This window comes from Parasteatoda tepidariorum, chromosome 5 (assembly GCF_043381705.1).
Source record: "Parasteatoda tepidariorum isolate YZ-2023 chromosome 5, CAS_Ptep_4.0, whole genome shotgun sequence".
Classification (NCBI taxonomy): Eukaryota; Metazoa; Arthropoda; class Arachnida; order Araneae; family Theridiidae; genus Parasteatoda; species Parasteatoda tepidariorum.
This window is the reverse complement of record NC_092208.1, coordinates 90830753-90845907: the sequence shown is the minus strand read 5'-3', so window position 1 is coordinate 90845907 and position 15155 is coordinate 90830753. Positions and strand designations below refer to the sequence as shown.

At 34.2% G+C, this 15155-nt stretch overlaps 1 protein-coding gene across 1 annotated transcript in view; it reads right to left on the bottom strand.

Moving 5' to 3' along the window:
* LOC107452390 (Dynein heavy chain at 36C) overlaps positions 1-15155 on the bottom strand; it is a gene marked incomplete at its 3' end in the record, with an annotated part of 105807 nt that overhangs the window by 72244 nt on the left and 18408 nt on the right. Inside the window, 10 exon segments of the mRNA XM_071180783.1 lie at positions 1189-1371; positions 1450-1599; positions 3787-3900; positions 4965-5099; positions 5172-5270; positions 6752-6964; positions 9181-9411; positions 11162-11440; positions 13861-14073; positions 14823-14963. Of these exon segments, the coding sequence (XP_071036884.1) occupies positions 1189-1371; positions 1450-1599; positions 3787-3900; positions 4965-5099; positions 5172-5270; positions 6752-6964; positions 9181-9411; positions 11162-11440; positions 13861-14073; positions 14823-14963 (1758 nt within the window).

Genomic DNA, 15155 nt, shown 5'->3' with positions numbered 1-15155 from the left:
GAATAATTTTTGATCAACTTATGGATTTTCATACGTTAAGATAGGACATACTCAGAAAATGATTATTTTGGTTTCTGTTAATTTTCAGTTTCTAAGCTGATGATACTTTAGGTTGTGAAATCATAAGAAATAGTATTTTCACTGAATACGTTTCGAATTTAACGGCTCTCAAATGGATTCATTTTCAGCTATAATTAAACGGATTTTTAGCTTTCAAAATATAGTAACAGTTGTCATTTTAGAGGTATCAGCAAACTTTAAAATATTATCTCAGTAGTTTAATTAGGAGAAAGTTCAAGACCCTTAATGTTCCTTTCTGCATATTTCGTAATGTTTCTAAGACTGTTAAATCAAATCAAAAACATTTTGAATTCCAATGTTATCGCCTCAAAGTATGAAATATCAAAATGTGGAAGGAATTGCCTGAGTAGAAATTCTGGTGGTTCCCCTTTCAGATCGAAAAGGGATTCTACTTCCTTTATGTAAACCTACTGAGAAGTCTGGAATTTATCTATTTATTAAGCAACTAATTAATTTTTAGTAAAAGTTTTTGTTTCATTCAAAATGTGTTCTATTAAATTCTGCTAATTAAACTTAAATTACAACATTGTAAGCATTTTTAATAATTTTTCGAAAGTAAAATGCTTAAGATTGAAAAATATTTAAAAAAACAAATGTTGAAATTCGGCAACTAATTTCAATCTTTTTTGCAGTAGACCATTAAGGCAAGGTGTGCGATTGTTCTAGTTTTCCAGTGGCGCCATCTATGGACAAGAATTCGACTTTCATTACACTATACGTCACATTCGTTCATTCACAGATCGTAATTTTGACCTGAACTAGAGAATGGTCAATCTCCAAATCCTATTGCATGATTTGTTGTGGGAACATGAAGGACTTTGGGACCAGGCAGATTTAACATGCATAAGTTACCATTTACTACATGGAGAATCATCGGCCCCCTGGATTCGAACTCCTGTTCTCACAAACGTGAGTCAAGCTCCCTGCCAGCCAGGCTATCCCAGCCCCCACTAATTTCAATGAAGAAAAACATTTCAATGAATGAAATGAAATTTCGGATTCTGCATTCTTCTCTAGATGACAAAGTCATGTCATTAGATAAGGATACACATTCTTTTAAAACTGCCAAAAAAATTTAATACGCTGGAGACTTAAAGACTAACTCACAGTGGCGGGAGATGCAGCCTCTAAATCCATGGGTTCAAATATGAGATTGGTGGTGGGGGCCAACTGAATGATCTCTCCGCTCATCAAGCACAGCTTCTTATTGTCATCCAAAACTGTGTTCATATTTTCAATCCATATGGCATCGACCGGTCCATCAAATATCAGCCATTTCCTATCTGGAGTCTAAATGCATACATACATCTTTATACCATCTGCACTTCTAAACAATTGAATATGTGAACAAGCTTAGTGGATACTCACAGTGGATTGTGCAAATGCACGATAGCTGACAGCCAAGACACCATCGGACCATTCGTGGGAGACTGGATCAAACTGCCCATACAGCTGGCCCATGGTAATGGATTTTGGATTGATGATAGTAATTTGTACTTTGTTCTCATTCATTAAACCCTAAGAGGGATACAATTAAATAAAATTTACTAGGTAAAACAGTAGACAAAAAGCAGTTCAGAAGATTGTTGGAATAATAAAACAGTACCGTGCTATGTGATATACGAATTCATCAGTTTTCATGATTCAGAAGAAAACTGCTTGTTTAAATCTCAATTTTAATTTGTGATAAGAAGTGCTTTTTTCACTTATATAATTTCCTAATCGAAATTAATAGTAATATTTATAATAGACTCCTTTTATTCAATGACATCAATGGAATCATGGGTAAATTAGCTGACAAAAATTTGGTTAAAGCGAAACGTTTAAATAATAGATAAAAAAAACAGCAATAAATATAAAAACAGCAATGTAAAAAGAGTCATAGATAAAAAAAATCAATTACGTTTAAATGCTGCACTTTAGAAAGGTTAAGTCAAAAAAGGAAATGGTAAGAGTGGCACATACACTGTAACTGCAATACAGGTAGTACAAACCTATCGAAATTTAAGCAACGTTAAAAAGAGACTACAGAAATCAGCTCTCAATCTAATAATAATATGGTATCATGGCGTCTATTTGCGCAACAAAAATATGAATTTTCGAGCAGAACATCACCTCAATACACAAGTCTCTAATTGTGTTATGCATCAATGGGTTCAAGAATAAACTGGTTGCCAAGAATTTGGTTGAAGAGGAAAATTTAGAATAAATATAAAAAGGCAATACATATAAAAAAATAACAATCGAAAAAAAATGAAAGATGAAAATAAATCATTTATGTTTAAACGCTGCACTTTCTTTAGAAAGGATAAATCAGAAGGGAAAATTGCAATTGTCAAACGCTCTGTAGCTGCAGCATAATCAGTACAAATCAGTACAAAAAGTGAAAACTATAAAACAAGAGTTTTGAATTGTCTGTTTCAATGGATGTGCACACTGATGAACCAAAATATTCTAACCCCCCACACTTTTCAACTAACTCGTCTACATTACTCTGAGTGATTAAGTTGGAATAGTATTTAACTGCTGCTGGAGAAGGTTAGAAATAAATCTTTGTGGATGATGGGAAAGGCGAATAACCTTTTAAGGTTTGAAACAAATTTAATAGAGTGCAGGTCATAATGGCCCGAAGACTCGAAACGAATATGTTCAAAACTGCACAACTAGTACGTTGTTCATGATCTGTCGTTAAAAGTATTTAAAGCAAAGTGGAAAATTCACGACGAAACCAGTAGTTGACACACACACCAAGGTGTTGGACGTACAAGCGTCATCCAAGGAAAGGAACGCCGGTGATTATTCCGCTTGGTAAGACAAAATCTCAACCCAGTACAATACAGAGGCAAGTGCTTTGAAACACTCAGTTTAATGGACTGATGCTGGAAATGCACAGCAAACGTACCACTTGTGTGCCTGTGATCACCAGGCATCATCGTCAACTACGCCTACAGTGGGTCCCGGAACATCCCCACTGGACCAGATGCAATACGATTTATCATTCATCATGCCGACGGTCACATCAGGGTATACCGTCATACAGGCTAGCAGTTTCTCCTCAAGCTCAGCAGGTCATACATAGGCTGATGGTATGTTATGTTTTGGGGGTCGTTCACATTCGCGTTTCTGGGGCCCATAGTAGCGGTAAGAAAGATCCTGAAAACTACGGACTGATCATAACTGCTGATGTATTCATTAGGGTATCATCATTGCTCTGTATTCATTAGGGCCCTTATTTCCCCAACAAAAAAATGGAATCTTCGAGAACATCGCCTGAAGTCTGTAATTGTATTGCACATCTATGGGTTCAAGAGTAAACTGTCATTTCTATAAAATAAAAGTTTGATCCGATTGCCTGTTTCAATAAGTGTACTACGACAAGAATTTAACTTTTTGATTATGGAGCTTGGCATTGATGAAGACATTATGATCTATTTAGTGCACCAGCCGTAAGCAAAGGGTTAACTTATTTTGATTCTTTTAAACAAAAATAAACTTAACAAACTAACTCTCCTTTAACAATCGTTTGATTGTAGATATTATTATTAGACTTATTAAAAACTCTTACTAGAAAGAATTGTAAATAAATGTTCATTCCATTTTGATAACAAGCAAACAAGAACGTAAGCAAAAAAAAGAAGAATTTCTTTAGTAAAGGAGAACTTAACATATACTTTGCAAGAGTGTAGAAATAAAAGGAGATATCACCTGTTCGTGCAAGTCAGCAAGAGCACCAGCGAGAACTCGGTAAGCTGAAGTTTTACCCCCAAATGGCATTCCAACTATCATGAAACCGTGACGGACAATCATCATCTCATAAATCTATGGACACGAGAAGCATCCATTATAGAAATTTAAGTGAAATATTCAAAATATATAATATAGTTCCTCATCACTAATGATATTGAAAGAAAGTTTTTCCATGAAATGCTACTTTTCCTACTTTTTTTAATTTAAAAAAATACAGTAAATCTTTGACTCATCCATCCCGCATGTATTGTCCAGTTTTAGCAGTCTCGTCCCAAATGCAATTTTTATAATATTAATGCTGCACGTCAATTGAAAAATCAACGCAAGCGACAAAAAATTCAAAATTGAAATTTTTGTACTTGTGACGTCATTTACTGGTATCCAATTGTGTTCGCTAATGTATTTTCTAAATACTAAATAGTAATTAAACGAACTGAACACATTTTTTATGGTGAGGGCATTGCAAAATTAACTTTTAATTCGAATCTAAATTAAGTCTAATTACATTACCAACGGGATACTTGATATGTGATGGTATTGGTAAAATTTAAAAGAAGGGAGTACTTTGAAGAAATAATGCATGTTAAATTTCAATTGAATTTTTTTATTTTATGTTATAACTGTCGTTGAACAGTCGACCCAATTTTCATTTACGTCTATTAGTGTTCAACTAGGTACAATTTTTAACCCAATCCAGAAGATTCCATGGATCAAGTATTGAAAGAAATTTGCCCTCGTGGAGAACTTTTTGATTGAACTAACCCACATTTGGGTTACATGGAAGGGAAAACCACGGAAACCTCCCGTGGTCATCCTGACGGCAGGAGTACTCCAACCCTTGATTCTTCTACCACTGAATGATATTTTTACATCAGCACTGTTGTCGGTACAAGCTGGATGCGGAATTCGTATCGACCAGCCACGTTGGGATTGGGTCGTCTCATTGAGAAGCGAGCGCTCTATCTCCCGAGCCACCACGACTCTATACATGGTAGTTTATAAGGGACACCTACTGATTACCATCTCTGAAAAGAACTAGAAAAACTAACAGTTTAAGTGGCACTAAAATTCATTTAAATTATAACATTTATTTATTTCTATGATATAGTAAAATTCAAGAGTAGGTTAATAAAGACCTGCTGAATTTTTTCCAAGAATACAGGTGGGCACTGCAAGTTAATCTCTTTGCAGTATTTGATGATAGCAGCATTCAAGTGCTGATATTCCGGAGTCGGCAGTTTTATCCCAGGAAAAAGATCAGATGTGATACCCTGAAAATTTTAACCAAGCATTTACACATATTTGTAAATATCAAAAACAAGTGCTTAAAAGTGAATACTTACAGAAAACAAAGGCAGATCATGAGAGAGAAATTTTGGCAGGTTGACGTCTGTTATTGATCTCAGTACCAAAATGTCTTCACTCTCCTCCAGATATTTAAGCTATGAAATAAAAGAGAAGCAAATTTCAATAGGATGGAATTCAAGTACACAGCAGTCAAAACTGTAAAAATAAATTATTACGTAAAAGAAACGCATAACAATCGAGTTTCAAGCAGATTATAATTAAATATGAAAAATACAGGATGTTTGGAACGCATAGCAATCTAGACAATTATATTTTTTAAAAACCCTTGACAAAAATGCATTCCCATCAGAAGTTTCAAATCGATGTTCAATTTTTTTTTAAAAAGGATATTACGCTATCATTATGCAATGGATTACTATTTAGGAAGGCGAAAATGAAATCACCATATTCATTGGTTAACCTGACAAAATCTGGACGTGTTTTCTTAAACGCCTTTCCATTTCTTCCCCTAATCAAACAGGTTTTTTCGATGTTCCGTACATCTGCCTTCCTCACAAGTGATTACTTATATTCTGATTTTTTCTTCTTCTCCAAAACATTAATTTGCAGCCCCCTAATGCATGTACTGAGCTTTTTGACTATATTAAGAGTGGAACAAGAGTGTAAGAAAGAATTGAACGCATTAGGAGTGTAATGAATTAAGAGTGTAAGAAACATATTATAAGTGGTCATTATGAAACACCCCAGAATTATTTACCAATAAATTGATATCAATAATTTATTTATGAATACAAGATTTAAGAGTACATGAGACAAAAGCAACTATACTGAGTCTAATTTAAACCATATTATACACTTAAAACAGGCTGATGAAACAGTGCTGAAAGGAACCGAATTATCGAGGTAACGTACGGTCATGTGACTTATGTTTAAGTACAATTAAAGAAAGAAGACTCCCTTGAAGACTAAATTAAAACTGAACTAGTTTCAATTACTATAAAAAAAACTTATTACGTATTTTCTGAAAATTACAATGAATCATTGGAATCATATCTACTTTAAAGATGTGGGAAAAGAATGGAGTAAATTATTTGAAATTACTCTTTAAATTTTCAAAAGAATAAAATATTTTATCAATTTTTCTTTTTTAAAATTTTCATGAGTTATATTTGTTGGTGTGAACCAATTCGTTAAATATTTCAGATATACAAACCTCAAGACTATGGATACATGTTTCCAATTTTTGAAACACAATCCAACTGCAGCAAACAAACAGGTGAGTTTTGTCACATTATAGGAGAGTTAAGAATTTATTACCACCAAATAAGAAAATGCACGATTAAACACAGTCAATAAATATTTCATGATTTTGAAAATAGTTAGGCACTGCAGGGCCCATGCCTAGAGTTAAAGGTTTAATTTTTTTTGTGATTAAATGTGACTAAGTACTTAATTGCATGAATCTCGAATTGTTTACCTTCACTAACTAAACTAGATAATAGAAATCTCTTTTACCATTTGGTTTAATTAATCCTTTATTTACGCGAAAGACTTAGTTGATCCTTACATAGTGTGTATAATTAAATTTGTGTAGTGCAGCTGCTTATGCGTTTACCTTTAAGTTCCCAGCTGCAGTAAGAACAGATTTGACTGCTCTCATTCCGTAATCGTAGTGATATTGGGAGGAAAGCTGTTCAGAGCAGAGTCTGTAGGTGGCTACAATCTTGACAGCAAGAGGACGAGCATTCACAAATCCACACGAGTAGAGCACAATTTCAGATATCATGGCATAGTCTGGTACCATCATGGCCACAGGTCGAAACAGTGCCTAATGCATAAAATTAAAAACAAACATCGTTACGAGATACAATTAACTAAATAACCAACTATAATTAACTTAATTATTGTTGTTGTTAATTTACGTCGCACTAGAGCAGCACAATGGGCTATTGGCGACGGTCTGGGAAACATCCCGGAGGATGATCCGAAGACATGCCATCACAATTTTGATCCTCTGCGGAGGGGATGGCACCCCCGCTTCGGTAGCCCGACGACCTGCGCGCGAAGTCGAGCACTTTACGGTAGCACAGTTTAACGAGGACCAATACCGCACACCCTCGGTCCCAACGCAGACTGATCCAAGTGATCACCCACCCGCACACTGACCGCAGCCAGTGATGCTTGACTTCGGTGATCTGCTGGGAGCCGTGTCCTAACGATCAGTCCACTGCGGGACTAACTTAATTATTAAGTTTGTTCCTATGAACTAATTTTTATACCGAGTCTCGAAATTAGCAGTGGTCCGTGAGTTTGGGATGGCTAAATTTTAACGCAATCAATGTAAAGGAATGGTATGCTGTTTTGATTTTTTGGTTTTCAATTTCATGATTAGGTTTTCGTTATTGTCTCAAAATAGTGGTCAGTTCACAGTTTTTGTTACGTAATTTTTCGTTTAAATTCACTTTATTAACTTTTAACTATCTTTTTCAAAACAAAATAAAGTATAATCTTTGTAAATGGAACAGTGAAAATGCCTACTAACTAGTTATATTTTTTAGTTTCTAGTTCAATGGACTAAATTTTCTTAATTTGTACCCCTGCTTTTACAAGAATTTAAAATTCCAATAAAATGCCGTTCTTAGCTGTATAGTTCATAAAATATTTTAGGATAAACCTCTGCGCATCCCTTCGCACAATGTAAACATACACATGCAAAACATTATATAAATACATTATATAAATTCATAAACTACATCAATTTTGTGGGTGAAAACAATGAAAGCTGTAGTTAAGAAATTTCAGAAACTAAGCGATATATCTAAAGTCTTTGCCAAGAGAAAAGATAAAAAGTAGATCTCAAATAGGGAAAGAAGTCACAAAACTTATTTAATTATTATTAGAGAGAGAACATACATCCAAGTGACACACAAATCGAAATGCTTCTCAAATAAAAGTTAGGGAACATATTGCAAAATATGTAAATCCATAAAATGTTTCAACTTAAAGAATAACGGAAATCTGAGTTATTACAATTGGTCTATTAAATAGATCGAGGGAAAAAGTCTTTCTCACTGTTCAAAAGGGGGGAAAATATAAAATATTAATTCATACATAACTTGAAGACAAAAATGGATCAAAAGACAGGATGTGAAAATTAAAGTGTGAGAAAAAGCGTTTAGTTTAGAATTAATTAAGAAAAAGATTTAGATAAAGGAATAACATAAAAAAATTACTTGAGGCTTTTTATGTTGTATATATGTTAACAGTTTACGTTATTTGTTTAAAATTTGTTTGAAAGCTAAGCCAATAAAATTCATTAATTTGTAACTAACAGCAATACTTTAGAAAATTTCAATTCTTTTCTTTTCAGTAAATGATAAATACTTAAGTGTATACTTTTGTGTTTGTTTTGTGCATATGCATCTAACGATTATTTTAAAGCATTTTCTGACTGATTTGTTCCAAACTAATATTGCTGCCATCATGGGCGTCACATGAGCTCAATTTTTGAGGGGGACGTCGAAATTAACTTAGGCAGTCATAACAGTTCACACAAAAGGAAAAAAAAATTCCCTATGTGCTAAATATTGTGAAAAAAAAATTCATTACTTTTAAATCTTTCAACTTTAAGTAATTTAATTAGATAATAATTCACAGCAATTTCCTTCCACTGTCTGAGGCAGGCTTTTAAAGATTTCTAATTATTAAAGGGCACAATCCCCTGCCAACGATGCTCATGTCTGCCATGCTTAGACGGTAAGTTTAAAAAAATGTAAAATGATCTAACACAAAATTTTATAAAAACGCTAAGCCTCGCGTTTCAAGATTAGCGTTATAAAGAGCTTCTATTTCTGTATTGTTATTAAATATTTTCCAGAAGACTCAAAATATTGCTTCCATCCTACACTTATTTTTTGTAATTTCATTTATAAGAAACTAAAGAATTTTGTACTCCAGTCATTAAGTGGAAAAATGTTTTGATTAAAACTTCATCTCTGAAAATTTTGACATCACTTCTTACAAGTCATGAACAATCACGCAAACCTTCAAATTATCCGGTAGTTCAGAGCGACCAGCATATCCGGGATTCATTGTTATAAACACAGAGCATGTGGGATCTAATTTGATGTCTGTGCCTTCGAAGAACAGTCTTTTGGATCCAGCCGCAATCCCCCGCTGTATGGTTAAAATCTGTTGAGCAACAACTGATAGAACTTCTAGATCTATTCTGTTGAATTCATCAAAACAGGACCAAGCACCGCACGATGCAAGTCCCTGAAACACAAACAAAACTTTAACAGTTTCTCAGGCTTTCAAAAACACCTTTATAAAATTTTACAAATAGTTACACCATTAAACAAAAATAAGGAATTTCGCACTTTTACGTTAGCTTATGTACGCTCCTGTAAGTAAGATTTGAAGGAACTACGCATACTCGCGTTAATTTTAGATGCTACGTTACTTTACGTTACGTTGGCAGGATTTACGCTGCAAAGATAAAGCTAGAAGCACGCTGTTTATAGCTGTTAAATGCTGTTTTCTGTCGACTTTCAAACATGGACATAAAATGCGGATTTAAAGAAATTTATTGATGACACATAAAAATGAATCGTGCTATATTGCTAATAACTTACATGTGTAGTTTAGAGCCAAATACTGTAAGTTATGGTTACTTGTGAACCTTATGGAGAAACTAGATTTCTTTAATCTTCGACCACAAATCTGAATAATAAACTTCATTCTTTATTGCTGAATTCATCAAAATCTACCTTTTTCTTCTGCTCACGAAACCGTAATTTTGCACAGAGCAAAGCACCTTGTCTCGCATGCTACAGCATTGTAGAGATGGTTTACGTCTATCGCAAATGTTTGTTTTGATTTTGTGGGCAAAGTTAAAACGATATTCCACAACGTTAGGGTTTTCAACTTACGGATTTTTACAAAATCTCTTAATTTCACTTACGTAAATTTGATATTTTTTCACCGGCGCATTTCACCAGAACTAAAATGACTTGCGCATGCGCACTAGAAGTGCACCTCCGTAAATTTGCGAAATATCCCTATTATCGTCACCTTGAACCGAAATACGGTTCAAATTTTTGCAATATTAAGATCATATTAAATTGACGTGCGTTTCCATTCAAATCAAACCATAGTGTCTTGTAATCAAACTTAAAAAATATTATAACATGGTTCTCACATTATCACCCTATAAAAGTAATGGAAAATTTAAACGATATTATTTTTCTAACATCCTCCAAACTTTCAACAATGTGGGAACCTAACTTTTTTCCATTAATGAAGTTTACAAAAAAGATGGCAGATATTATGGTTCGAATGCCATCTTACAATTACATAACAGTTGTAGACATTTTAAACGCTATTATGGTCCAGCACCTTCCAAATCTGTGTAGTAACTCAACGTGTATTTTTCCTTTCAAAAATCCTTAGATTGTAATCGAAATTAAGAAATATGATAACATGTTTCAACTTAGCACCCTATTAAGGTTTCAGAAAATTTTAACTATAATTTGGTTAAACACGCTTTGGTCACTTAATACTTTTATCCAATAATCAGTATCTTGCAGTCGAATTTCATAAATATGACAATATTGATTAACTTCACCCTATGGTTTCTGAAATTTATAACGATATTAAGGTTTTAAAAGGTTTCTGAAAATTGTAACGATATTATAGATCAGCACGCTCTAGTCACTTGACTTTTTGTATCTGGTCATCAGTATTTCGTAGTAGAATTTAATAAATATGACAACAGGGTTCAAGTATATTAAGGTTACAAAAATTGCAATGATATTACGGTTCAACACGCTTTAGTCACTCGACACTTTAAACAAGTAATGAGTATCTTGTAAACAAACTAAAGAAAGAGATAATCACACTCAGGTTAAGTGATATGAAGGTTTAGCAGGATTTCAAAATGTTCAGTAGAGTTGTTCTTTTACCAACAAGGGAGCTGAAGAAACGTGAGAGAGAAAAATGAATGTTTTCAATTTACAAAACTTACTTTAAAAAACTTTCCAAGGGCTATATAATCCAGACCATCTGAGCAGTTAAAGACGACGCACTGCTTGGCCACAGCTTTTGCCAAATCCTTAGTAGTCTCTGTCTTTCCAGTTCCTGCCGGACCTTCAGGTGCCCCACCCAGATGCAGATTGAGAGCACCGAACAAAGTACGGTAACATCGATCCGTCAAGGGAGTGATCACGAGGCGACCTGAGTTTCCCAAATATTCGTAGCCATAATCCAGAAATGAGTTAATCATGCGTGTCGTCATGTTATCATCCTGGATTTAAAAAAAATAAGAGGCCAACATTTTAGATCAATTTTAGGCTGTGTATATCTTACCCTTGAAGCTTGAAAGCCGATAGCGTGCACTTCACATAGCTAAGCTACATATTAACTGCTTTGCTCCACTAAAATGCGGAATTAAGTATTTTACATATTTTATACACCCTAACAGCCTCTGTATCGTTAAAGTTCAAAAGTGTGTTTCTCTCAATCTATCAACTAATTTGTTGATCGTATTGACTAGATTCTTATATTGAGAATGAATAAATGATATTAGGTGCTTTTCTAAAATTGTACAAGGTAACCAATTAAGTTCTAGGCATTTTTAACGGCTAAAAAGAAATTGCACAAACTGTTACCAATTGTTAGTCCTCGAAGTAATCTCCATCGGCATCCAGCATCTTCTGTCAATCTCTAGCTGTGCAATTCCCTTGATGTTAAAATCGGAGGGTTTTGAAAGTTTTGCTTCATTTGTGAAGGATTATGCACATATATGATTGAGCAAGAAATCGAAAAGGTCTGATGGTGCAAGGTGAGGTGAGCAAGGAGGTTGGCACAAAGTCTTCCAACCAAGTTGCTCTATCGTATCCCTTCCATGACAACACCCTACCTGGGCGTTGTCATGCAAGAAGAATACACCTTTCTCATTTACTAGTATTATCTCCTTTTGTCCAATGTCTGTTACACGCTTCCATCCCATGCGAGTACATGTCCGCAATGACCGTTTGGCCCATTTCTGGTAGCTCATAAGGAACCACTTGACGACTAGTCCACCAAACACAAATCATGGGTGGTCTGGCGCTGTGAGGGACAATATCCTGAGATGACAATCAACATTTGGAGAGCTTGAGAGTGTCTTACAGGAACCACTTTTCGTCACTTGGGAAGTACTCTATTGAATATAAATGCATTACGGTGGCGAAAAAGCAATGACATACAGGCTGATACTCGTTATTTCCTCTTAACTTCCAACAGTGTGTGTGGAACCCGCTTGCTCATCCGGAGACGTCCGTTTCATCGAAAACGTTAAACTGTCTTGCAAGTTCACATGTTAGACTACTACCCTCTTTAATTGCCACCAGAAGGGCTTTCTCATACGCGCATTATTTTGCGACGGGCGAGAGACGACGCTTTTCATCATGAAAATTGCGTGAGGTTTGAGATATTACTCATAACTAAAAGGAAAAACTATGAAGAAAAGAGACCCCATTGTGAAACGAGTTAAACAAAAGTTTATTTCTCGGCTTACTGGTTCAAGACAGTCGATTATGATATCAAAATAATAATAAGTCATGAAGGATGAAATTTGTAGGTTTGATATGTCAACTTATAACAGCTTATTATTTTATATTAGTTTAATTTTTCACCTCTTTATTCTTTTGTTGAAATTTATATACCTCACTTGCTTATTAAGCTATAAAATATTAATATTTTTAAAAAAATTTGGAAAAGTAAAGGTTGGAAATTCACACTGTTATGAAGCGTGAGTAGCTTTGTGGAACAATGGCATCGCTTATTGTGCTAAACATAATTGGGTATTTGGTTTTAGTGCTTGTCAGCCTTATTGTAGGTTGAACAAATATTAATCTTCAAAGTTCACAGCGTAATAATAATAAAAATAAAGTTAATGGTGAATGTTTTGTGGGCTCTCACAGGTGGGATCCATCATGATTTAATAAAACTTGGCTCTTAGATCATAATAGAAATACAAGACGAAATTATTCAGAAGCTTAAAAAGCTTAGATTGGTCAACAGATCGAGTCCTATCTTAGTGGATGACATTTCCAATCCACACACTGCACTATGGCCAAACATACAGGAATCGGAAGTTCTACATTCTCCTCCGTACTCACTACATCTAGCCTCCCACCAGCAACCATTTCTTTCTTGATTTGAACAACTCTTTTGAATAGAAAAACAATTTAACTCCGAAAAGAAATGAACCTCAATGAAAGCAAATAAAGCATTTACCCACCTAAATAAGTTGATACTTGAAACAACATGCATTAGTTATCCCGATACATCGAGACCGAGTGGTAAAGAAAACACGGCGTCGTAAACATATATCGTTCAGTTTACAGTCACAGTCAAAGTTTTGTGTCTTTTACCGAATTTTGGTGCATTCAGCTGAGCCATGGAAGTATTTATCAATCCTATTTCACAATTTATAAGGTGTTACTAAAATTAAATAAGCTTTCATTTACCTACACTGTGGGATAATGATAAACTTTGCATCAAATACTAGTTAAAGGTATATCTAGTTTTTTTTACATTGTAAGTTGTCAACCAACTTTGTCTTTTTCTCAACACATTGATGACTAATAATCATTGATGGCCTAATGATGATAATAGCGATCTCAATAGCGTTACTTATAATGATAGCAGCAGTACATAAATACATCTTTTTTAACTTACTATCCAGTAATATCTCAGCTGACTCAACCAAGCAAAGTCCTGGTCAGAAGTAATTTGGGCCTTGCAGAGATATTCTACAACGTCCCTAGCGTGAACATCGAGCACTACAAGAGCTCCCAATGTGATACGATTCTGTTTAGAGAGATCTCCACGAACTATGGAGACTATCTTGTCAATCTGATCATTATTCTGCTTTAAATAGGCTTGTAGGTTCTGGAAAAATATCGAAACAATACATGATTAGAGCATTTTTGAGATCTAAAACTCTAAAAATAAATGCGTCAGACACTGCTGTAAGCAATAACAACACTATATATGAAAAAATATTTTAAGCCTATTGCAGTAATATGTTAGAAATAGTTATTACAATAGCTCATAATTAATTTGCTATATATATATTATTAACTAATTAAATATGTTGATTCTCTTTACATTCTGCAGCATAGTTTCCTTTCAGAGAATTTCTTCCAATAACGAAATTTTTAATCGCTACGTTTCATAACACTCAAAATATTTTCCATACAACGAAGTGGTTGTCTACCCATATCGAATTTTCTAGACGTTTAACTGTCTAATTTTCGTCATGTTGAAAATGTTTTAGTGGGTTATCCTTTTATTTTCGCCATTTTTGAAGAAAATTGTTTTTAAATGTTGGAAGTCCTGTGCAACCATTTCGCTCTCCCACAGGCCTGTTTCTGGAACCACTAACATTATTCATTTCAGCGAAATGACTCATATTAAGCATTCATTTTTAATGTATATATTACTTTATTTTTAGTTAAAAGTAAGGCTTATATACTTTCGAATTTATACCATGCATAGAAGTTTTATTTTAATACCTGCCTAAAAGGGAAATTAACGCATTTTTAATAGAATTTACAAGTACTTACAATAAAAAAATTTAAAATTATTTTTGAATCAATCACTAAAATAGTCTGGAAACTCTTTTTTAAATGGAATACCTGAGGACCACTCTTGATGGCTTCATGCATCTCTGCAGTCCAATAATTCTGAGAGCAGCACAGGACCGCCTGACCAGGCCATTGAAGAACCCATTCTTCGCGAGGCACATTGGAGTAAGATTCAAGAGCATCAAAAATAACCTAATAGAGAGATTAGAACTTTTCAGATATATATTTTGATTCTTTGCAAAAAATAAAGAGAGATTTTCCAGGAAATATTTATTATGCAGAGTGAGTTTAAAGTTACCCAAAGGTGCCGTCTGTAGTACAGAAAAAAATATTTTGAATTTTGATTTCCCCTTTTTAGATGGCAAGACAGACTCTTTTGTGTGA